At 39.2% G+C, this 26237-nt stretch overlaps 1 protein-coding gene across 3 annotated transcripts in view; it reads right to left on the bottom strand.

Annotated features, from left to right (window-relative positions):
- Positions 1 to 22169, bottom strand: part of USP53 (ubiquitin specific peptidase 53) — a 28381-nt gene extending 6212 nt beyond the window's left edge. The window contains exons 1-14 of one of the 3 annotated variants that reach the window (XM_018921124.3): positions 22044 to 22169; positions 14514 to 15236; positions 12711 to 12803; positions 10722 to 10856; positions 9578 to 9691; positions 9392 to 9474; positions 8993 to 9098; positions 8423 to 8569; positions 7738 to 7887; positions 7356 to 7527; positions 6587 to 6736; positions 5820 to 5963; positions 4711 to 5437; positions 2751 to 2824 (exon numbers count right to left, since the gene is read on the bottom strand). In XM_018921124.3, the coding sequence (XP_018776669.2) occupies positions 2751 to 2824; positions 4711 to 5437; positions 5820 to 5963; positions 6587 to 6736; positions 7356 to 7527; positions 7738 to 7887; positions 8423 to 8569; positions 8993 to 9098; positions 9392 to 9474; positions 9578 to 9691; positions 10722 to 10856; positions 12711 to 12803; positions 14514 to 14657 (2239 nt within the window). In that variant the 5' untranslated portion in view covers positions 14658 to 15236; positions 22044 to 22169. Of the gene's footprint in view, positions 1 to 2750; positions 2825 to 4710; positions 5438 to 5819; positions 5964 to 6586; positions 6737 to 7355; positions 7528 to 7737; positions 7888 to 8422; positions 8570 to 8992; positions 9099 to 9391; positions 9475 to 9577; positions 9692 to 10721; positions 10857 to 12710; positions 12804 to 14513; positions 15237 to 21585; positions 21754 to 22016 lie in introns of those variants that run through there. The other 2 variants (XM_050973312.1, XM_018921126.3) reach the window with 2 other exon arrangements.
- Between the last annotated feature and the right edge of the window lie 4068 nt (positions 22170 to 26237).

Genomic DNA, 26237 nt, shown 5'->3' with positions numbered 1-26237 from the left:
AAATCTAGCAAGTCCAGAAAAAAATCCCAGATGAAAATAAATATAAAACCCCTACGAAAACCTCCAACAAAAACTCAACTCCACATTAAATGCAACTTCCTCTTTATAGGTTTCAACTGCATGCTTCCTGGAACTTTTTTTAAGATTTCCTAAGCTGTCAATAAAAAACTCAGCAACAAAGCAGAATACTAATTGTAACAAATATTTGTGGGCAAATTCCTCTTCTCTTAGCCCAGACATTTTCTGTATTCAGTTGAAATAACAGGCAAACTTATTGGAAGTCTTGGAAATGTGAAATAACAGCCTCTCAGGCAATGAAGTAGGTATGTTATTCCTTGTCCAAAATGGAGTATTATTTCTGAAATACAGTGAGCAGTCTTCTTTTTAAAAAAGAAAAAAAATCCTTTATTCTAGAAATTTTTGGAGCAACATTCAGTTGCAAAATCTTTTAGAGATATATTTATTTTATCATTTGAAGACACTCCAGTCAAGCATTCATTTGTTTTTCTTTCATGGTAAGTAAAGTAAGTAGCTACAAAGCTTTAATTCTCTACTCATTTCTTTAAACTTGACATTAATGTACATGGACTGCACCATAAGGGTAAGAACTGGATTTCCTTAAGAGCAGTTGCATGTTTTAAATTATTACTAGAAATGTACAATTTTCCTAAGCACATGAGCTGTCTTTTTCAGAGTTGTGGTTGGTTTGTGGGGTTTTCTGAAGTGACACATGAGCAAAGGCAATTTGGATTCTTCTTGCACACTAACCAGATCTTTAGAGTGATTCTAGATTTCAGAGTTGTCACATGCTATTGAACTGAACCATAGGAAAACCATCAAAATTAGTAATCTTTCTTCAGCTTGCAGAACATGAGTTTGGAAATTTTGCCCTCACACTGCTCATGTCACAAGTTTTTCATACTCAAAAAAAAAATTTTTGCCTCCTCAGTTCACCGAGTTCAAAATACCAAGTGATTAATATAAATCATGGATACTAGATCTGCTTACTCAATATTTACATTTTCCTGCCAAAATCTGACCACACAATTTAGGGATTGGCTTTGTGGGACCTTTGTTTCAGTACTACAGTTATCCACTGCTTACTGCCCGTGCAAGGAGCAGCCGATTGCTCTCCCCATCACCGTGCGATCCAGTGTTTCCATCTTTATAATGTTCTGACAATAAGTTTATTTTTGTTAAGTCAGGGACAGAATTCCAAGTGCCTAGCAGCAGCCTCATTCAGCTCCAGTAAAAATACAAGGAGTTGGTAAAGCCCAAACATAAAGTTATACAAACCATGGGCATAATTAGAAATCCAACATTATTTCCATAAGAAGTTTTCCACACAAGAAAACCACTCCAACATATTTTTTTTTGGAGTTGCCATGAGAGCCTAACAAAGATTTCTTACATTCCTTTTCTCTCTCAGAAAGGACTGAGCATTTGTTTTTTCAAGTCCTGTTTTCTGGGAGTCTGTCTGGCATTTACCTACCAATCCACATCTCGTTCATCATATTTGGAGGTGGAACCCAAGGAAATACAACTGATACCTGTAAATGACTGCTCTTGTCCTTGCTAAGGGTGTTCTGACACACTTTTTCACAACCCAAAAACTGAGTCCAAATAAATTCTTAACCTCACATAAAACTATCAAATTCTTCAGATCTCTTTTTGGTCCATTGATCACCTCCATTAGAAGTATCATTTTCCAAAATGCAGCTCAACACATGCATTTTTTTTATAAGAACCTATTTAACAATTAGTTACTGAATTAGAATAATTGAATAGGTGGGATCCTACCATCAATTTCTTTGTGGTATCCTGGAGGATCACATGGAATCACTATACTTTTTTAAAGAAGATGTAGGATGCATGTTGAAAGCTTTAAGTATTCTTAAGTACTCTCCCCAGAGAACAATTCATTGCTTTAACCCATTCATTTTTAATTCCTGAAGAGTATTTTAAGTATTTTTCACTGGGTTTTTTCACTTTTTCCCATCCAACTGTGTTTGATAATAATAATATAGTGCAGAACTAAAGCAGAATAAATCTCATGCAAGTCAGATCTTTGCATTCCATGCTGCTCATTTTTGGTTGGGCTTTTTTGTTTGTTTGTTTCGGGTTGTCAAAATAAGGAAATACAAAATTAGTTCTCTTTCTGCACTAAAAAATAAATTAGAATAAGGACAGAAAAGGTAGAAGTGGTATGGCAACACCCCCACCCCCACTTTAAGTCCTAGGAGAAACTATACTATACATTATTTGAAAAGAAGTATGATATCTATAAAAATCAAATGTTTCCTGAGGAAGTGGCCTAATATTTATTGCCCCTCTTTGTACAAGCACCCTCCCATTGTTTCAACAACAGCAGATAATGATTTTGGCTGTCCTCAGGCTGACCTATAATATTTATATGCCAAGGCATTTATCAACTTTATAAAACCCTAGCAGACATATTAGTATGTAAAAGGAAGTAGACTTCCTTATTACAAGTGTTTCTTCCTGATACTGCTTCATATCTAGGAGGAAAACAAATGGTGCCACAGTCCACCCAGACATTTTTTAAAAAAAGTCTTGCTTAGTATCCACCAAGAAATCTCCTAGAGAAGCTCCTGGGAAAACCACAGGGAGTGAACCAAACTACCATGTCATCCCTGTTAGGGATTTTTGGGGTTTGGGGCTGGGAGGAAGAGAAATTCTGGTATATCTACAGTAGTTTTTGAAAACTTAATTTTTATATGGGTTCTTACCATGGAAGCTTCTGTTCTGCTGGGGTACTGAATGTACCACACTGTCAGCTTTTTTGGCTGGCAAGTTCTGTTCACTGTAACAGAAGCATAGATGTGATTACAGCATTGAAACTGTTACACAGACACCATTGGTCATCTAATCCAATTTCTTTGTAGGAATAAATATCTTAAGTGTAGCCTGTTAACCAACATTCCATCTTGTCCATTTTCCTAATTTGATCATTTGCTATTCATTAATTCTTTGTTTTGATAACAAATATTATTCTAAGTTTTGATTGACACTTGGTATCTCATTCATAGGGATTTTCATTTTATTTTTTTCCCCCCTCAAACTGGAATAGAACTGGAAGATGACAGCTACAAACCCAAAAGGAGAAGGAAAAAAATTATCATAGGATTTAGTAGATCTTGCTGGTTTAGATAAGCAGAAAACATGCATTACTAATCCAGATAGGGAGCTGACAAACACTCTGCCAATTTCTACCTTCTACAAGAGTAAGGCGGGGAGAAGATACATGGGGGCAAAAGTTCAATTTATAAAAAACCCTCTTATTGAAAGGACAGGAAAACAAAAATACTGAAAGAAATATGAAGAATGGAAAACAGAAATATTTCCACTTTCTAAAAGAACTTTCAAGTAATTAATTTGTATGTTTGGGGGTTTGTGAGACAGTCTGAAAGATAAGCAGGAAACTAGTAGGTATTGCCAGCCAGTTGAAATTACCAGTCATATAAAGCATGTCTGGAAGTCCCAGGAAGTCAGTTGTATTTTGACAAAGTATGTTTCTTTCTTTCTTTAACAAATGCTTAAACAACAAGGTAAGCAGCTTCTTAATGAACTGCACTATTTGAAATTTATCATATTCTGTCTCACAAAATGACTCATTTGGGCTCCCCGTTGTCTCATGGGCACGCTTAAAACGAGGCAGTTTCAACTGTGCAAAATCACTGTTTGAGGCAACCACCAAATACTGAAAATACAACCATGAGTTGGAGTAGCTTTATGCATAATGATGTCATTAATAAAAGCCCATCAGCATAGTGGGATTTTGTACAATTTGGTGGGAGGGAAACAGTGGGAAAAAGGGGAGAAAGGTCAAGGCCCTTTCATATCCTGCTATTTGCCATTCTCTTCTCCTGTGAAATAAGTTTCCATGAAAATATAGGTCTGAAAATTTGCTTAGATCTAGCAAATTAGATCTATCAAAGAGACTAGGCTTGGGCTCCCAACTGTGCTCTTACATGTTAGGGATGTAAATAAGATTTGAAAGAAGAATGGGTTATAGAAGGATCTGTATTCTACACAGTTTGAGATACACAATACTGAAAACTGCATGTGGAAGGACTATAACTTTCTATTTCAAGCATCACATAAATTTAAGTTGGAATGGACCTCTTCAGATTATCAAGTCCAACCAGTTTTAGTAATTTTACACTTTTCAGCAAAGATTTATTTCAGACAGGTCAATCAATTACCAAGTGTTCAATACATATCTGAGGTGATCTAGAAAACTGAATTTTTGCATTATGACTGGTAACAGCATCCAAGATTCACCTACTGTCATTGCCATCTCCTTGTCAGGGCCTGAACCAATGTTACAGGTGTGATTAAAATGGACACTGTATTATTCCACAGCAGATGGAAAGTTACACACAGTCTAAAAATCTTGTAAGTAAAGAAGTGTAGCAGTTACTGCAAATGAACACACCCTGCCCCTCAGCAGGCTTAGCAGTTCTGGCTCAGTGCCTCCCAAAGAGAACCAGAGTGAAGGTACATTGAACACTTAATTGCCCACACCCTTATTTCTAGACACACTTGAGCTTTCCACATACCTGACTTCAAGCAAGTTTCAAAGCATGTTTTCCTGGATGGTTTTGGTTTTGAAGAACACACAAACGTTAGAAGAGGTTATTTTTCCATAAATACAACCTATGCAGGTTCTAAGAGAACTAGCATTACCTGCAGGAAGCACCTTCCTTCACATTCTTGCCATCTGCTGTATTGATTCCTTCAATAACAGGGGAGTCTGGATTTGCAGAGCCGTTGCTGATGTGGTCACTGCTTTCATACCCAGATTCTGTCCTCTGAATTTGCCAGTTATCACCATGGATTTTTCTCTCTGTAAATCCCTTGCTTTTTTCAGCATTCCCTTTGCCCTCAGAATCCAGTGAACTTCGACTTCCTGTATCCTGTTTTGTCTCATCTTCATATATAGTCATTAAACCCTTCTGCATTTGGTTCTCCTTGGGCCAGTGGTTAAAGCCCCGCTCCTTTTCATGCTTAGCTTTACTGCTCAGGTTTGCTTTGTGCTTTGGGCTGTGCTGCTTCTTCTCAGTCTCACTGAAAATGCTGTCAACATTCAGTGTCTCTCGCATTGGTTTCCAACCTTTACTCCTGCTCCTCAGACTTCCTTTGTCCCTGGAGTCTTGGCTGGCGTCCGTGTCGTAGCCAGTGACGCCATCGGTCCGAGTCCTTGTCACCGCTTTGTCCCCTGCAGGAGAAGGTTCTGTTTTGTTTGATCCAAGCACATGTGCAGAAAGCTTTGCCTGGTGAGGTGCTTGGCTGTCGTGCCTGTAGGGGCCCCTTCCCTGGCTGCCGTAGATCCGCTGATCCGCGCAGTGCCTCAGTCCATTTCCCACCGGAGGAGACCCTGACTTAGCACTGGAACGCTCTTCCCCAATCAAGTCTGACAAGAACAAAAAGGAAAAAACTTCCATTACAGTTCTCATTCATGTTTCATAGAATGAGTTGTGTTGTAATGGACTTCAACAATCAAAGTTCCAGCTGCCCTGCCACAGACCTGACATCTTCCACCAGACCAGGTTGCTCAGAGCCCCATCTAGCCTGGCCTTGAACACTTCCAGGAGGAAGCAGTCATTTAACTGATATTCTTTAATGTTTCTTACAGTATCTCTACAAATCCAGCATGTATTTTAGAGTACTGAAAACAGGCAAAGTGTGATCTTACAGTATGGTCTCTTAAAAGAATAAAAAAAATCTGCACAAGCAGCATTGATGCTAAAAGTTATTTAATCCATTGATTCTCCGGTTATATTTTTAAATTGTACCTCTTTGTCTCCCAGACTCTTTCCTTGGTCCTCTGTCTGCATCTTTCCGTAAAGATGTGAAGTTTTTCATGTCAGCAGCTTTCTGGGCACACTCTCTGGATAAATCCTTCAGCCTGTCCTTTTGCTCACTGTATCCTAACTTGGCTGCAAAAAATACTTCTTGTCAAACATCCTTGCTCACAAGTCATTCATCACCAAAACACACAAACATATTTATGGACAGTAAGATTTAGGTTTTAGTGTTAGGACTACTTAAACTGACTAATGAATTATTTGGCACAGATTAAGAGCATGAGATTTCTTTCCAACCATAAGATCAAGTCCATTAACATCCAGGACTACAAATCATGCTGATATCACAGTATTGCTGGGGAAAAGTGTACTCAATAGCCAGTGACCAACAGAGCCACACCTCAGCCTCAGGTCACTGATGTGCCTTTTAATCAGCAACAGCACTGGAAAGCTTGAGAGCACTCAAGAAATGGAACAAGGCCTCAAGAGCCACTTCAGTTAAAGCCTAACAAGGGTAATAAATATTCTGCATTTACAACTCTCTCTGGAAAAGTTAACATTCCATGGCAGATAATCAGATGCTACTTAAACATTGAGAAAATCTTTGAATAAAAACTGAGTCAATTATGGAATTTTTTCCCTTAGAAATAGTTCTAGTCCCGAGGTTAGAACCCACCTGAAATGCTATCAACTGAAATGTTTCATAATAAGACATATCTGGGGTTTTTTTGGAGGTGGTAGTAGGGAATACACACCTGGGCCTCTACCACCACTTGCTTGAATATGGCTTCTACTGAACGCTGGATTATCTGGCTGAAGTTTTTTATTACTCCTTTGATTAGTGGAATCTCCAATTCCATTCTCTTTCACGTGGTCTGATTTAGCAGCAGAATGCTTTTCAAATCCTATCAAACAACATATTTATCTTTAGAAATAAAAAGCTTCCTAATTTAAATTTCCACTATATAAAATTCCAAAAAGAGAGAAAGCTTTTTCATTCTGGATTAAAAAGCCAGAAGAGAAACAGCACCAAAAACCACACTGCATTTCAATAGACTAGGCAATAAGGTTCAGTAATATTTTCTATACTGCCATATTTATAGTGGTAGCCTGCAGTGAAACAGGGTCCTCCATTCTTTGCTGCCTGAAGTAATCTATGTTCTATGTTCTGTTCTTCACATGTTGTGAAGAATAACATGTCAAATGCAACTTGCCTTTTATTTAAATTCCTTGTAAGTTATGCTTAGCATGAAATTAAAGAAGCCAACCTGAGACAGCAGTACAAATTACAGAATCAAAAGACTGGATTCTTTTTCCCATGACCCATTAGTCTCAATTTGTATCCCCTTATTACAGGTCTAATACTGAGTATACACACTAATCTCTTTTCTTTTGAGACTCTTTGGATAATGATTGATCAAAGTATTTCAGAATAAAGCAGCCAATCAATTTTTTCCTCCTTTATAATGCTCATTTCAGAAATACAGCTGATACTGTTATAAAAAAACCCATATATCTAATTACCCAGGTCTTCCCCATTTCCTCCTGCTGCTTTGCATTGAGACCAGTGAATAATCTGCTTTGGTGCATCTTCTGGAGACACAGCTGTGCCATCTGGGTTAGCATAAAATAGCAGCAATGGCTGGAAGTGACACCGAATGCACCTGGAGACCACATCCTTCCATTTTGTTCCAATCTAAGAAAAAACCAAAAAAACAGAACCCCAACACTTTATCAACATTGCTGAACCCAAATATGGAAAGAGGAATTCACTAAGCAAGAGACACCAAATGCCTAATTCCAAATGTACACGAACATACAACATTTTAGCACAATGGGTTACGTAAATGGCAACAAAAAGATAGAACTAGTACTGGAAGGGCTAAAAATCAGAACATCATCTTACCTCTTTGACATTAGCATCATCAAACAGCACCCATTTGCAGCTCTTGGTGTGAAAGGCAAAGGCACAGTAATGTCGGCTCGTGTAGCAAATCATTCCCACCAGGAAAAGCTCACTGTTTTTGGCATTTTCATCTGTAACCCTATAAAACAGCTGTAGAAATGATTACATATTTTAAAACACGTGTAAAACACAGCCTCAATTTCCTGACCTACTGCTAGCATTTCACCAAGGCAACTGTTAGTTAATGTCCTGTTTTATTATACAATTTTTTCTGAGCATAAATAATGATTATTGCACTTACTATGTCTATTTTAACTTTTTGGGGGTTTTTTGTGTTTGAAGGAGTTAAGTATTAATGCTCTGGAATAATTCCACAAATTTCAAACTGAAACTGATATTCCTAGATTTTCAGCTAGGAAGTCTCCTAGATTAATTATTGTACTTAGGGACAAAACACTTCCAACAGGACCTTTTCCTCTCACAGAAACTACATCAAGCTGCACACTACCAAGAACTGTGAAAACAGACATAAACTTCATATACTTATATAAACTTTATGTCAAGTTAAATCATACCTATAAAAATACATATGAATAGCTCTATTTATTATATATTCACATATACATAAAATAATAAGTAAAATTAAATTCTAGAAAAAGCAAAGAGTAAGTTTTAGGTCAGATACCCCTGGAAGATAAAGTTGTGTTGCCAGATTCCGCATAACCTCTTCTGTCAGGTCAGAGTGTTCTGAATCCCAGACTAAACCAATGGTGACAATCTCAGGACAATTCATAAGAACACGACGAATTTTTATTTTTTGGCCACAATTACTCTAGGAAAAAGGAAACAAAAACCATGAGGGGAAGGAAAACAAAACTGTTTAAAAATTGGAAGTCCAAAGCTGAGTCACTACACAGGAATTAGTTCAAAAAAGCAACTCTGCAATGTCTTTAATTCCAAAATTTAGTTAAGGTATTTATTCCTAACAATTTAAGGATACCATTCTTCATTATAAAAACACTTTGATGAAGACTACTGCTTAACTTCTATATCCAATCACCACCTTAAAACGGAAATCTCTATAATGGGAACAATAAAACATAAGTGTAAGAGCTTTGTTTGCCCTTAGTTGAGTGTTCTGAAGCAGCAACACAACACATAACCCTGTTTTTAGAGGAATACTTCTAGCCTGATTTAACATCCCAAAAAGTTCTCCCTTGTATCCCAAAGTCATGTAACATTTTTCCTTACTTACAGGACACTTTCTGTAGTCATCAGCAGTATTTGCTGCCTGCAGCAATTCAGCAAACATTTCTGGCTTGAGACGTTCGTGCCTCTCCATCATTTTTTCTACTTCATTACTGCAAAAAATAAATTCCATACCTATGGATCTCCCTTCTAAAGAGTAACAGATTTTAATTAACTGTATTGTATAACTAAAATGACACACAGTGGTAAGACAGTAGCAATACAAACTATTTTGTCAAGCCCTCTCTACATCTTGCTTTTGAAACCCTTTTGAACAGTATCTCAAAAGCATGTTGCAACCAAAAAAATACATATTAATTTTTAACACTTTAAAGACTGGCATGCTTGTGCATATTATTAGAAGGGTGCATATAGAAAAGTGAGTAGCAAGAATAAAAGCTCTTACCACAGGGCTGTGGTGGAAATGTAACGCACAAATTCCGTAAAAGGCAATGGATCTGATGATGCTCCACAACTGCGACACACACACTACAAAAAAACAAACAAACAAACAAAAAAACCCCTTTTGTTTTTATTTACCAAGGAAAGAGAAAACAAGGTATTTGTTAAACCAATGAAATGAAGGTCTGACCTGCTCATACAGAGTCATAGCAAACTTCTGGTGAGAAATACAGGATTTCGAAGTGCACATATCTGTTTCACTGTTTGGCACTAAGTGGAAATGAATCCTCTCAAGGATATTTTCCTAAAAAGAAATAATAAGTTTAAATTTAAACTCAACTGATGAAGTCAGAACACATGATGAACATTACAATGTAGTACTCCAACTATGCCCCTTGGTTCCACAATACTGTGGCTGCAATGAGTTTGTCCCCTGAATTAGCAAGGCTGTTTTTTACCTTTTGCCAAAAATACCAGAGATAATGGAAAGAGGTGAATCTATTCAGGTAGATCAGACAGATGATTAGTTCAGGAGTCCAAATGCATTTTGAGTGGATGGAACAGTAATAAGAGGCTCTCTTTCATGACTGCAAAATCTCAAACAGCCTCTTTCAGGAGTTCTACCCTGGATTTTCCTACATATGCAAAGAAACATCTAGCAGGTGGGAATTAATTTGTGGATACTTCCAAAGGATGTCCAAAGCTGAAAGTAACTGAAGCAGCAACCATATTTCCTGCCCCTCAAATCCATGTCTGAATGTTAATACTGCAGGTGTTTCATGGTGAACATTTAGGAAGGTCTCTTTACCAGAGTTCTGTGACATCTGGAGTCACCCCTAAAGGCTGCAGCAGTGGCTCATGTTTTTCAGTAAGACACTTCACTGAAGCAGAAAGTAACTACAGCAAAAACTTCCAGTATTTGTTCACTCTTGGGTAAGACAATGGGAATCTCTTCTGCAGCAGCATTCAGCAATGAGCTGGCCAGTTGTAATACGCTGTATTTCAATAGCTGGTCACCCAATACTTCAAGGAACAGACAATATATTCAAATCCATAGGTGCTTCTCCCGAGAAGACAACCTTTCTCTCCATCAAAATATTTTTAAGAGTGACTCAGAGTTCATCATCCTTGCCAACTTCCTGCTCTGCCTGAGCTACAGTTAAGGGAGCAAAGTATGGAACAAACTCAAGAGTACTCCATCCCCCTTGTCTGACACTTACTCCGTGTGTCTGTTGCCCTAAACAGGCATACAGAAGATCAGGATTACGTTATTTAAATCCTACCCATGAGCCTGGACTAACAGAATTGTACCCAGCTCTCATGAAGACACTTACAAAGCATTCTGCTGCATCATCCATGAATCCCAGCTGGAAACGCTGCTCATCCTTGAAGCTCTCCGCGAGGGCGTGTCTCATGTTATCCGACGGGAGGGCTTTCTCTCGGCTGTGCTGGAACTGGGAAAAGATGGCCTAGGAGGAAATGCAGTGCTTACTCAGCTTCATTAACCACTTGGCTAGACACTGTGCTTCTACACAAATACATCAGTTCTTGCATGAACATGAGGAATATTTATATTTATAATGTTTATAGACCCATGTAACTTTCAAAATTATTGTTTTCTCTTCAAGTTAGTAACTTTGTATTCTGCTGATTCCTTAACAAGAACTTATGGTACCAAACTAAACACTGAACCTGTAGAACAACAACATACAAATACAAAACTAAAAGTGATTGACTTGAGCTCCCAGAGGCAGCACAAGCCCTGTTCTGTAATTATAGAGCTTTTTTAGTTTGGCCCCTGGAATAGCAGTTCATCTGTATTTATCTCATGTCTACAGATGGTGTGTATTTCTTAGGGCATAATATAATACCACTCATGATTCACTGACTAATGTGATATTTACTGCTTAGGAGGGGAGTAGATCTTTATTAAAATTATAAACCTCCCATAAATTAGATAGAATGCCAATAATCCTTGCTATGAAATTAGCTCAGTGCTGAACCAGTGCACACAATTCAAGAGGAAAGGTCAATATCTGCAGTTCTGGGACATGATAATAAATTGCACTTGGTTTTAATTCATTTCCCAGAAGAGAGAGTTGGCTGCTACTTTTCTTTTTGGCAGGGATATCCATCCAAGTGAGCTCATCATTTAGCAAGTAAAGGAGGTTGATTCTGAAAGAACTGAAAGTTAAAAGCTATTAAATGAATTACAGATTCACAGATATTTAAAGGTGTATTCCCCAGTCAAGAATTCTAAGTCAAGCTTTACAGAGAACCAAAGAGACTAAAGGCAAAGCAAGTCAGGAGAAGCCATGTAAAACATAAATAAGGATAATGCATTCTTCACATAGGCTTCCTATGGTTAAAGTCTGTTGGACAGAAGGCAAAGATAAAACAGAGAAGCAAAGTTTCACTGCTAACAAGAAGTATTGTTTTAACAATGATGCATTCCAGGGTGTCTCTCACGTATTTAGTCTTCCCTCTTAAAACAAAAAGGAGAGACTGACAAAAATTACAGCCATTACTATCTCCATGCAAAAACTCAAAATGAAGTTTTTAACACATCTGCTTTAAAAGCATTTACCACTCCTCATTTTGGCTGCTAGGTCATTTTTTGTTATGCAACATAGCTTTTTATGGCCAGCTGAAAAAAAATTACAAGCAGTACAGATAAGGAGGTGTGCAGACAGGTGTGCTCAGTTTAATGCCCTGCACAGTCCAAGTCCCAGAATTTATTTGCTATGCTTTTAGTTCATAGGAGAGGCTGACAGAGATAAACTATCCTTCATTGTTAAACAGGTAAGAAGGGTTACAATAGCCAAGAGCATAAAAAGAGCCTCAACCCAACCAAAAAATCCACTCAAGTCACAACAAGTCACTCTTTATCCTCATCCAGTGTACATATTCCATGGAAATGAACATGTCCAAGATTTTGAACACAGAACAAACAGAATTACTCAACCAGTGTCTTAAAGAGCCAAGAAAGCAAAACCAGGAGTGTACAGAACAGCTGGGGACAGATCCTTCCACATGAATTAACTACTCTTTTTTGAGGTGAGTACATAGGGCACAGAGTAAAATATCACAAATCCATTGTAAAAAAATAACTCCAGAACCCTGCAAAATTTCTTCTTTAAATACAAGAAAATATTTCTCTAACAAACATTTGTTAAAAATGCCCTTAAAACTAAATTGCTTCTTTACAATAAGGATGACTTGGTCACCCAGGGATAGGTATGATACAGACACACACTTCCAAAAAAATAATTTAAATTGTTTTTCCCTCACAGTGAAATATGATTTTTCCAGAATTTATCTACCTTTAAAGCACAAAATATGCAGGCATCTCCTTGACACACGTGTCCAGTTAAACCTCTTAAACTTCGTCGAAATATGTCAAGTTGCCATAATACCTATAAAAATAAAGAGAAAATCAGTAATCAGTTCTAAAGGTTCTTTGCTTAACACAACATACAGTAGATTTTATTTGTTTTTTTATTTCACATAACATACAATTTAAGCATCAATATTGCTGCAAGAAATGTGGGGTTTTTTCCATTAGTTTGGTAGATTATGGAGGTAGAAATGAAAGTTTTACATTCAGCACTTAAAATTTAGATCTGTCTTTTGAACTTTTTATCACAATGTATTTTTTAGAAAGAGCTGAAGTGCTCTCAAGGAAACAAGCAGCAATCTAAACCCAGTACAGGGACTGCAGCAGTTTTCTTAAGAGTTAAGTCCTATATGATATTCTTATGGTCTCTTATCAAAATGATTGCTGAAATACATTTGTTTTTCCACAGATGAAAATAATTCTGGTGTTTACACAGGTATGTTTCTACCTCTTATTTGGGTAATTACCCCACTAAAAACGTACTAACAGCTTGGCTACACCCACTGCTTCCAATATCTAAAGTCTTGGGTACACATGAAGTGAAGCAGTGCAGAAAGCTGTCCATTAAAGAAATAAAAATAAAACCCCTAAAAATGCGTTGTCAAGAGGCACAGTAAGACAACAGCTGCAAATTCAGGGGGAAAAAGATATCCTATCTATAAATATAAAAGCTAAAATGAAATAAGATGCTTTGGAAACCAAAAGTCCAAAGCTCAGTTTTGAAGGTGGAGCAGAGGCTAAAAGAAAATAAAAGAAAGGAACACATTCTTCCTTGTAAAAGAGAAGTCACCAACCATCTGCCACTGCTTGATAAACAGCACTGGGTTGTGAAGTTGTAGGATTGTCTGAAACTAGAACTAAAATTTTAGGGCATCAAAGTGAAAATAGCAGAACAGCAAGAGAATATAGGTCATGCTGCTCCCATTGGATGCAAAACAGCAAACAAACTACTAAAACTACAGTACAATTTGATTTTAAATACATATAGATACTATACACACCACATAGCTACACCTCTCATATCTCCTAGTTTTAAATCCATGCCATTTTTAAGTCTTCCAATTTTTAGGAAGACTTTAGGAAGCCCATGTCTATCAAGTCCTCTGCCAGTTTGAGAAATCATTCCGTACAATTTCAAAATATTCTCATCCAAAATCTAAGCATTACAAGAAGTACCTTGTTCTAAAAGAATTCCAAGTAATATTCTTTGGTACCAAGTTTATCTCCTACTCTCATTCCACAAATCTTTCCTAAGATTAGAATCAAAGCCCTCACTATATGTGCATATTCTGATATATCCCAGTATCACGGGCTTGCTCATGTGCTAATTCTGAGAAAATGAGATTTTAATAAAAATTTAAATCCTTGTATTTTGTTCTAGTCAATACAAGTAGTCATTGTTGCCCCACATAAAAAAGTGTCGTGTCAATTTTGGAATTATTTTGCTATGCTTGACAGAAACATTACTTTTAAAATCCAAGCAGAAAGTTTAAAAGTTCTAACTCTTATATTTTCAAATACAAAAGGAAAGTTTTTCAGATATTCTTGATGTATGCAAATAAAATTTTTTGCAAAATAAAGTATTAATACTGTCAATTCTTTGCAGTTAACTGCTGAATAAAATTACCTTCATAACAGTGTTTTATTCCTACAATGGCCATGTTTATTTCCCACACACACTCAGGAAAGTCTACTCAAAAAATGATTAATAGATGAAGTTTCTTCTTACCTGAACAGCACTATTAAGAAAGCAGCTGTTTTGTCCAGGTTCATTTAATAAGCCTTTTGTAGGGGCCAGGGACAGGATACTTCCAGGCTGATAAACTTTTCCAAGGTTACCCCCAGGTTTTCTTAGGAATTTCACCCATGCCATTATTTGTCAGAGTTTATAATCACAATGTCCACACTTAAATATTTAAGGATATGATGGGTGCAAGGCAAAGAAGGTGGTTCTACAATAATATTTCTGAAGTCGTGGCATTCCATTCAACTCTGTGCAGTAGTAACCATTCATGGGCTTAAGTCCATTTTCCATGAGCAGCTGTGAGCCATCCCTCAGGAGCAGTCTCCCAGTAAAAAACAGCTGGACAATGTTTTTAACCCTCAGTCTTAAAAAAATAAATAAATAAAGGTGTCCAGTTAAGGTTAAAACATGGTAAAAGTCATTAGAATACAAGTTCTTATTAATCAACTTGCACAGTAACTGACTTCTTCCAGGGATATCAATGAAGTATTACTATAAATCATCAGTTGTATTACATCGAAAGTTTATATCTGTGTGTGTGAGTGTGTATACATATATATATATCTCACAGAACTGGAAAGTTCTTGTCAGGTGTTATACTCCTGTTCTCTCATTTTGTTCCATCTTCTTTTTACTTCTAACTGTAACCAATGAAATATATTCCAGTTTAGAAGATGTCATGTTTATTTCATTTTCTTTCCAGTGAACCTGAAATAAGAAAAAAACAGAAATTATTGAAAAAAAAGAAAAACCAAAATGGTAAAGAACTTCTAAATTAAACAAAGGATCACGGCTAAAACAACCTCTAAATATAAAGGCAAGATGAAATAGCCAGGAAAGAGGAGAAGAAAAAATCCCCACCTAATAATTGTTTTTAAGCCATATAAGTTATTTTATCTATCATAATTTATTATCTTCTAATTTCTTACACATCTCTAAAGACCAAAATAAAATTGCTGTAAAGATTCTCCTTATAACCAGCAACAGCTTATAAAAAGACTGTTATAATACATGAGTTATTCAATCTTTGAATCTCCAAGTCTAATAAAAACATTACCAAGAAGTAAGTCTTTTTATTCCACACTCAAAAAGCTAAGCTGGTTTTTATTTCAATTTTATGGATGGATTGTCAGCTGGTACTCAGCTTTGAGAAGTTTGTTCTGCCTACTAAACACTACATAAATGTGTCATTAACCTGGCTGCATTCTCAAAGCAACCAGAAAAAACAGTGCAAACAGCAAGGCAAGAACATTCTGGTCGCTGCCCCAATTCCAAGATTTTCACATTCCAACAATAAGGGCTGTTTCTCCAGTTCTTGAAGGAGCATGTTGAAGGTTAAATGAGTCCATTTCCAGAACATCCCCACAAGCACATGTAAAGCCCAAGCCGTGATCCTCTCACAACAATGGATTATTCTGTCTGTTTGGCATGACTACATCTCCCACACAAACATTTGGAGGAGCAGAACAGAATAAATTTAAACAAACCACAAGTGGGGTTGCACATGTGGGAAAGAAAGAAGAAGAAAAAATAAAGGGGTAAAATTTGGACCTCACATTTCAACTGAGATATTCACCTTAGATTTCACAAGCATGTGAGATACTAAAGACATACCAGTATGCTTTAAAACCTGCAGCTTCCACTACAGTTTTTGCCACTGTGTAGCTTAGTACACAGTGTAGCTTAATGAGGAGTATTAAAAAACAAAAATGAATTGTGTAGTTGGAATACTGTATAAACTGGAAGAGAACTTAGCTCAGCTCAGAACAAGCAACACCACATTCACACAAAACCACTCCACAGCTCTCTAATACTGTACAGCTGGGATATGTGGCTTTCAAAAATACCCACGGGAAGTCTTGCACCCCTAAAACTATTCCCCTTTATTTAAGAGAAACATTGGTACTTGCTTATATTTAAAAATAAAATCAATAACTGGAACCTAACCCAAAGTGTCTTTTGCCCCATGAATAATCAGATGAGTTCTGTTTGTTTACTGACGTTACTCTATCTCACCCGTAAGTAATTTGATTTAATAATACTGGAGATAGGAAGTGTGATTTGTGGCAGTGCTGAGCAAGGAGTCTGAAATCTAGCTGAAAACTGACCTTGACAGAACATCATGTAACAATTTTGTTTTCTTTATGTCCACTTCAGTTAACCCAGAAAGAGAATAGGAAAAGAAAATGTAGCTGAAAATGTGTATCAGCTTCAGATCTTATTAGAAATACACAAACAGTTTTGGAAACAAGAGCTCATCCAGAACAATTTAGGATAATGACAAAGAGCATTCATTTACTAAGAACTTACAGGAAGTAATTTTCACCTGCATTTCAAGGATGCCCTACAAGTAACACTCCATGCACCAAGCATTTAGCTGTTGAGCTGGCTGTCAGGAAAAGCTATAAAGATTCAGTGCAAGAACTTAATGAAAGAGAGCTTCTGGATTAGCTCTGTGTTACTGTCCCATTGCATTAAAATGCTTCCTGCTGAATTTCACATCCACAAAGCTGTGAATACAAATAATTCCATCTGCCACACTATCTTATTGTAATAAATTGCAGAAGGCATTAATTGCAGTTTTCATGTGTACGAGTTCCACTGAATCAAATACTAAGGTTCATGGCTTCTCATTCATTAGTAAGAGAGGCACTGTAGATGAGCCTTCCAAGAGTGCCAGGAGCAATGGGATTAATTTGTCATCACAGCCTCTCCATCAGGTGAGAAAGCCTATAGCAGCATCTTGGTTTGAAATTTACATTGAGCAACTATCTCAGTTTTGATTTTAAAACAAACAAACAACAACAGCAACAACAAAAACAAACAAAAACAAAACCAAGAACATGGTTGCTCTGCTGACAAGCCTATCCCCATCACAGATGGCTCTGTAAACCAGAGAAGTGATGCTGCTGATCCATTTTGGTTGCTTCACCTCCCATGAGTTTGGGTGAACTTTCAGGTGACTGAGACTTGGACCAGACTCCCATAACCTAAATTCATTAGTCATTAGCACTATAATTAGGACCTGAAGACTTCTTCCTTGTCTGTGGTAAGCCAGTGTTGCTAAGGGCACTGTAGCACTTGTTAACCACTGGGGTTTACCAGATTTTTTTAAGCTCTTGGCTTGCCAAAGGTGTGAGTGACAGGATATAGACCATTGGTCAGCTGTGCATGCCCCATCCCTGGCAGTGTTCAAAGGCAAGTGGAACTTAAATTGGCATTTTCTAGTGGAAAGTGCCCCTGCCCATGGCAGGGGGTTTGGAACATAATGATCTTTAAGGTCCCTTCCAACTCAAACATTTTGTCATTGAACCATACTGAGTCTTCAGTAAGGGCAGTATTTCAGGGAAAGAGTTATTTCACACAGTGTTACTGACATGCTGCAGAAAATTTTAGCAGCTAAGAATTAAAGGAATACTCTTACCCTTCAGACTACTGTTCTCAACCAAAGACACTAAACAAGGGCTATAAGCTCTCAAACCCATGTCCATTTACCAGCCTAACTCCTTCCACCTTGCCCAATTTCAGTCACTGTTCTTCTGTCACAGGTGATTTCATCAAGCACCTTGCTACCTTTAGCTGTGCAGCCTTACAGGACAAAACACATGCCTGTCAAAAATTTCTGGCACTTGCCTTTACAGCTTGCAGAACAACAAATCCACTTGTCAGCAGAACTGCACGTTATCACCTGCTTGGTTGGTACACCCCAGCACGTAGCTGTGGCTGGCACAGACTCTTTAGTTTAAGAAGCAGTGTCACTAAAGAAGCTTACTAATCAGTGCAGCTGATATTTTGCCTAAACAATCACTTTCTACAGGCACATTTGGGTTTAAGCATCTCTGATATCCATCAAGATAAAACTGATGGGATAAACAGTTGGCTCTGGAACACTGGAACTACCAGTGCCTGGGCTCTTGATAATTTTCTGCCTCATGGCTGAGTTCTTGCAGTTTTCTCCCTAGCTGGGGCACAAGCCAACTCTGCTCCTCACATCATCTTACAAAGTCTCTCTCTTTCAGCCAGCTGCCTCTTTTCATGCACTTTCTAAGTACATAATCATCTTTGAGGCTTCTATCCCTTCTGTCAAATTGAGTGGAAACCTGCCAACAAGTTCAAAAGTTGTTGACTGCTTCTACCCCTGAAATTTGGCAGAAGAACAGTTATTTACATCTTCTCAGCTTCACTTTGCAACTATTCTCAGTGTGTTGCACTAATTACTAATGGCAAACCTCTCTCATGCCCAGTGCTGGGGTCACTTTTAAGCCACACAGCATTTTGCTTCTGCTGGCAGTTCATGCCTCTGTGCTGAGCCTAGCAACCCCACCCAACACACTGACAACTCAGGGAAATCAGTTCCTAAACTGATGTAACTTAGGAATTTAGACACAACAAAAGTCAACAAAAATTGTGAAGGAAGAGTGATGAAATATATTATGAGGGAATAAAGCTGGGATAGGAAACCACTATAATTCTCTGCAATGAGCCAATATTATTAGGACTGGGGTTACTGTCTCCTCCTTAACAGAATGAAATTCATCAAAATTTCAGCCACTTGCAACTGCAAGAATTTGAGTGTTTTCCTCAGTTCAAAAGGTTGTCGTTTAAAATTGACAAATATTGTTAACTGAATCAAAATCTGACTTGCATCAGAGTGCTGGAGGTTGTAATGATTCTTCCCTACATTTGAAGAGAGAAATAAACAGGGAAGCTGCTTTAAAAACACAGAAAAAGACCAAAATTTGGAACGAATAATCTCTTATACCCACCTCAATGAGGCTGAATCATAAGTTTTGGCCCCTGCACAGATCCTGTCCCCTTCCACCTTTAGCCCCCATGTTAAATATATTTGTCAACAAATCTCATGCACCATAAGAAACATGTAAATGCTTTTATAGCCACCAGTCTTTGTCCTTGGAAGTTGTCACAGAAATACATTTACAGGAAAGCAGATTCTCACTATTTTAAACATCAGAGAGGGAGAAAAACTTCATTAACAGCACTTACTTGCAACGCACGCATGAAGAAACAAGAACACCACCACAAGAAAAGGCCAATGCCAGTGTATTACCACTGGCTGGTATTGGTCTGACACATTCTTTCTCCTTCGGTCACTGGCTCAACAAACCCCCAAGACACCAAAGGAGCATTTGATGCCATCTCCTCTAGAAATTCTCCCAAACAATCCCTTAAGATTTTCAACCCAGACTGTTCCTTTTTTTAGGGCTCTCTATTGTCTCTTCTGCAGCCCTTGCCTATTTAGCTGTCCCTCCTAAGCCAAACCACTTCTCCTGCACATCACACGTCTCTGTTCCCTGCCAGGACGGAGAACCAGGAGCATAGATGCTATCCCAGACAGCTTTTGTATAAGTGCACAAGTTTGTGCTTTAAGCTGTTCCAATAAAAACTTTCCTGTTTGCATCAAAACCAAAACAACAGGTTCACAGCTCAGCCTCCCTCATCTGTCACAAGGAGAAACCGACTTTAGAAATAGCTGCAATGGGAACTCTGAGTAAAGATCTTGGAGAACAGATTCCCAGCCCATGACACGGGCCAGCATTTACAGTGAATCATCACACAGACACCGCGGAGAGGAGAGGATTTTTGTTTCTCCGTCTTCCTACTGCTACACATGCGATTATTCAAAGGCTACAATGTACCCTTTTCCTGAGCCTCAGCAAGATAGAATGTATCTTTACAGTGATACTCACACTTGCCTTTTTGTCTCCGATTAATTGCCTTGCTTTTCAGTTGTTTGATCTGTGCAGATGTTCGATCATTAACACAAGTGCAAAAAACCAAGTCCTGCCCTTCCTCAAAAAAGCTTTCCAATTTCTTAAGTCACCAGGGAAAAAATGATAAAACTGAGTTACAAGGAATGGTAATGTCAGCATCATCTTTAAACCCACACATATTTTATGGGTTTGTCAAAGAAAGAGTTTGAATGTCTGAATCACTACACCTTATATACTTCTTTATTAACATATCCTGTACAAACCTTCCTACCAACACTTTACTCAGTCTACACATCTAAAATCCTGATCCAGCCTCAACCCATCATCATTTAATCTGGCCCCAACAAACTCCTACTTGTTTCTGCTCCAACCATGAAGCTTGTGAAGAACTCTGCAAATGGGTTTTGCACCCATCACTACAACCCTCAGTAACCAAACTGCTTTACTCTATCAAGAGGCATAAACCAAGGAACAAGCAAGGACAGTGCCAATATCCTGACACTCTCCTCTGAGTCACACACACAAATAATTTTGTCAGTGGCACATCGTGCATACTGTATGGCCAAAAAAGATTCTGCACTATCAAGGCTTGATATGAAAGTCAAGTGCATATTTTTTCTGTTTTTACTGTCAACATCCCACTGGTCAAGAATAATAACTTTTTATACAAGTAATTTGATACTTCAGAAAAATAACCAGTAAGTACTTCTTACTTTGCAACATATTTTTAGGGGAAGAAAGGATCATGTACCCTTTCACAAAGCAAATTTACAGTGAGATTATAACATGAGGTCTCACTGCTTTGACACCAAAAAACACCCTTTCATTCTATAATCATAAAATTATAGGCAGGTAATCATAAAATGAGTCAAGGGATTCTCCATTGCCTTGGGGTGGAAGGGCATCATGAATCAGGCACCATGCTGTTTGCACGATTAAGTTGTTGTTCTTAAAATAATCCTAGTAGCTTCAAAGTTAAGAAAGCTTCAGTGTTTCAGTGCTGGCTGGTTTTGGTAGGGGGTTGCATGAGCAAAATAAAGCGCTAAGTACCGTAATGTAAAACACTTATTCTGGGAAAGGAAAAATGTAGGTTGAAAGAAAAAGTCATGGTTCCTCTGAAAAGCTGATTTTAAAATATTTGCATTGAAAATCAAAGTAAGGGATATAGGTAAACTTAGACCTGATGCTAAGCAGGTGATTTGCATATATTCGCATACATCTACCCACATGCCTCTGAAACTCCATCTGTACGAGAACACACAGCAAACAACTCTGCCTCCAAAACGCTGCAAACCGATTAAATCCCAAACAGCTCCAACACCTACCTGTACTGGCATTTCCTGTTCCAGGCAGACAGCCTCTGGAACCACTCCTGAAGAACTCGCAGCCGGGCATGTGACGGCCGCGTTGAACATTAACCGCGCACCGCGGCTCGCTCCGAGCCCGCACCGCCGCTCGCAGAGTCCCCGCTCCAGCCCCGCGGCCCCTCCGCTTACACAACGGCGAGGACAGCGCCGGCCGCGGCCCCGGAGCTGCCGCTGACCCCCACCCACGCAGCCCCGCCAGGGATTTAACCCCGGCCAGGAGGAGCCGACGGTCCCGTCCCCCGACACTCCGTCCCCACCTCGCCACCGCAGCCACCTCCCCCGCCGGGACCGCGGCCACAACCGTGCCCGCTCCCCGACCCAAGCGGACCCCTGCCCACTGCAGTTTATCCCCTGCCCGACCCTCGGGTCAGCCCCTGTCCCACGCCCACCTCAGTGCCCGCGGACCCCCGGCTCACCGGCGGCTCCGCACGCAGCTCCTCTCCCGCCCCCTCCCGGCGGCGACTCCGGGCGCGGCCCCGCCCTCGCGGCAACTTTTACTTCCCCCGCTTCCCGCTCCTCCTTCGCGCTCCCCTCCCCAGCCCGGCGCCGCCGCGCCTGCGCAGCGCGGCGGCAGCGGGGACGCTCTCCCCGAGCGGTGTCCCGGATATTCCCGAGCCAGGGCAGGGAGGGAGCGAGGGAGAGAAGGAGCGGGGAGAGGCCATTGGAGGCCTTGGCCGCGCCCTCCGCCGGCGCGCGTGCGCGGTGCGCGCGCGGGAAGGTGCGCGAGGCCGGGGGGCGCCTGAGGCCGGGGGACGCCTGAGGGGCCGCGATGGCGCCTGAGGCGATGGGGCGGGAATGGGAGCGGGGCTCGGATCCCCGCGTGCTGCCGAAGGTGCGGGGGGAAACGCGGCCAGGTAAGGGGCTGTCACAACCCCGCTGCTCCCTCCCAGCCTGGTCTCGGTTCGAGGGCACGGGCGGCCTCGGTTTAAAGGGCGCAGCGGGTGCCCCTCAGGTACTCGGGTTTGGAGTTAACAACCCCTCAAAATGAGCGCGGCGGCGCTTGTTTTTTCCAGCAATTGTTTTCCAGTTCTCATTCCAGGATATCTGGCCGTGCACGTTGGCTTTCCTTGAGATGCCCATGGAATAGCCCTGGCATAGAGTGGCTTGCGAGCCAAACCCCACACAAGTGTCTGTCTACCTCAGAGTTGCGTTTGGCTTCCATGCGGCCTACAAAGGTCTTATGTGATTATTAATTTTTCTATCACCTGCCCCAGAGTCATAGCCCCAAAGTTGTGTTCCCTCTGATTTTTATCTAATCTATTATGTTGGCCAGGGAGTGGTGTTTCCTTTCGTTATTTGAGATAGGAATTCCGTGTCCACAAATGCTCGTATCTCTAGTTGCTCAAGTACCTTTTATATTCCCCTATTATGATTTTTTTTCCTGGATAAACATGTAAATTTCGCTAACACAGTTCATTTCTAGGTTAGCGGTGATATTTTAGGTGCTACCACTCCCAACATCGGTCCTTGGCACATGCTGATGGGTGCAACCTGTATTTTTTCTCTTCCAATTGCTTTTCTGATAATCTTCTAGGAATGGAAAAGTGCTTCTGTGCCTAAGAGCATGTTCAGTTTTCCAACAGCATCTTCTGCAATAGTAAATAAAGTAATTTCCGTGTAGAGTTCCCTTTCTCCGTCTGCTTCAGGTCATCCAGATTGCAAAGTGACTGTGGCATACAAGGCACTGCATCCAATTAGCTCACTGCCTTAAATATGACATTTTATTGTTCTTGTATCCCTTTTTTTTTAATGGATACATTTTCCTCAGATTACTTTTTGCTACTGTTTCTTCCATTATACTGCCAGTATAAAAACCCCACCAGTGAAGTGATTTTAGCAGGTTCACTCTCCAATGTTTTCCAACAGCTTTTTGATCTGGTGATACTTTGGCAAGATTTTCATTAAATTTTCCAGATTTTTGTCTTACATGTATAGAAATATCTAGATAGATCAACAAGTAGCCACATTTTTTTCAGTGATTTGTAGAGTCATGTTCACAAATTGGAATTACTTATTACAGGGTTTGTATAAAATGTTTTTTCTTGAGGCATTAAGATGTGTTCACTGGATTTGTTTTAGTTTTGAACAGATACTGTATTTACTGTATTTTTTTGTCTCTTTTTTTCTTAAAATTTCTTAGAAATTGTGATTTTTTTTTTTTTTTAAGGGAATTGAATATCTGATCCATTCTTCTAAGATTCATGTAGTATCCCAGCTCTACTTTTTTGCATAGTTATTTTTCAACTGTTGTTGAGAGATACTCCCTAGAAATTTAAGGGTAAAAACATGTTGTAAGTCAGTGTGTTAACATAGCAATTAAAAATCTAATTTTGTGTTTGTGTATCTTGTTATGGTACACTCATAAAAAGCATGCTGCTTATTGTTTTGGGTAGTGTCAGTTCAGTCCTTGATCCCTGCATTGCTTCTTTGCAAAGCCAGTCAAGCAAAGGCATCTGTGTGTCCCAAAGTGGGATTATGACCTCATTTTGATATTTTTGCTTTCCCTGAACTCTGCTTTTCATGTTTGCCTCTGCCCTTTCTTCAGCACGGATTTGTTTTTCACCACTAATCTTTACAAGTCCCTTAGGATTTGTATTGGTTTCTTCTGTTCCTTTTTTTTTTCTCTCAGAGTAAGTATGGTCTGTGAGCTTTAATTATAGTATATTTTAAGATTCTCTAGCACTGAATCTTAAGAGAGCCTTCCACACGCAGTTCAGGCAGAGGGTGACACAGGTGCAGCACAGGAAGCCCTAAATGAGGTAGCAGAAGAATTTTAAAATTAGAATAAATGGTACAAAACAATGCTACCAGGGCAAATGATTTCCTGCTGCCTTTTGTGGCAGTGCAGGATATGTGCTAGGCATGATGCAGAAGAATGTTTCTGTGGGCTTGTGAGTGCACTTTGGTGTTATTAGTAAATGGATTGTTAACCAGAGAGTTGATGAAGAGCTGAAGAGGTGCTAAATTTGCAGGAGAGGGGAGAGCTGAAGAGGTGCTAAATTTGCAGGAGAGGGGTTGAAGGAGGAGCATTCAGGATGTGACACAAAACACTAAGCTGGGAGGGAAAGGAGGTGGAACTTATCCACATCCTTGAGCACATCCAGGGCACTGGGGGTTTACACATGTCCATTCCAGGGTAAAACACATTTGTGGATAGCTACATGCCAAAAGAAAACTCTTAACATAGTTAGGAGACATCAAAATGTTCAAAGGTAATTGCATTAAGTGTTTTTCCTCAATGTTGCAGGAGTCACACATCATTTTCATCACTGACTGAGCTACAGATCTGTGTTTTACAGATGCACACAAGGTTTATTTTGGTATTACCATTTTTCAATTCCAGGGTCATCTCTAATCTTGTTGCCAGTGGCTTTTCTGTAAATAAATTCTGATTTCTTCCTCTGAAAAAATTATATTTTGTCTTTTTTTTTTTAATATGCATTTTTTGTGAACATTTTCATACCTGTAGCTGTACTGAAACACCTAATCTCTAATTTCTTTCATATTTCTTCCTAATGCTTGGAACATTAAAGCAACCTTTTCAATCAACTGCTATCCTCTTCATGTGCAAATGTTTCATAAAAAATTATGCCTGCTCTAATTCTTCTTGGAAGGGTAGAATACTGAGTTTTGTGGGGTTTTTTGAAAAATAGTTTAGCAATGTTTTATTGAGTCATTGATTTTGTCATTGTTGCACTTGTCTTCTGCATGGACCTTTCTCCTTCTTCATGAGCTGTTCATCATGTGAAATCAACTTCGTGTACTTAACAGGAACTGTGTCTGCACTTACTGGAGTATTTTGCAAAAAGTAAATTAGCAAATTATGTGTAAGGTCTGAGGCAGAAAATTCCACAAGCCAGTGCAGAATTTAAGGTGTGCTTTATTAGTTACATCTTTCTTTTAAGTGTTTTCACTGCAAGGAATTCAGCACTACACTATCCTGCCTGTTATGGTCCAGTGTGTTTTACTGGCCTATCAGGAACAATTTTTATGTGATTAAGTACCATTTAGCATTAAGACACTTATGAGATAATGCCATTTTAATTGAAAACATGTTTAATTCCAGTGGATGGGAACTGCTGTCGTGTTGTTGTGAAGTAATTACTGAGCTCTGAAGAGAGTGTTTGAAGCTGTGCTACCCTTCTCAGGAGAAAAATGGATAGAGAGAATCATTCTTCTAGAAGAAAATGTAGTTTGAAAGGTACCAGGGGTGCTGGGCCCTATTCTGCATAGGCTGTAGCAGGATAAAGTTTCATTAAGTAAGGTAAGGGTTACTTCAGAACATGTGCACATTCTCTAAGCCTTTGGGGTATTGTCAGATCCTGTGTTTAAACAGTTCTGCCTGAAGAGGAGAAAAAAATCTGTCCAATTCCAAGATATTCTTGCAGTTGCTTCAGGAGTAGTGCTTTTTCATTGAGTGATTGGCTCAGGGCTCTGCGTAATTCTGCAAGAGTTAAGGAAAACACCCTGGTAGGATGGAGTGCCATAAAGGTGGAGAAGAACCAGAGAAAAGGTAAATAGTGTTTTTATTATTTGTGACATCAAATAGCAGTCATTTGCATTTGCTGTGGCTTCTGAAGGGGAGTTTTTCTAGCCTGTATGCTCAGCTG

Source organism: Serinus canaria, chromosome 4 (genome assembly GCF_022539315.1).
Source record: "Serinus canaria isolate serCan28SL12 chromosome 4, serCan2020, whole genome shotgun sequence".
Taxonomy (NCBI): domain Eukaryota; kingdom Metazoa; phylum Chordata; class Aves; order Passeriformes; family Fringillidae; genus Serinus; species Serinus canaria.
This window is presented reverse-complemented; position numbering and strand designations above follow the sequence as displayed.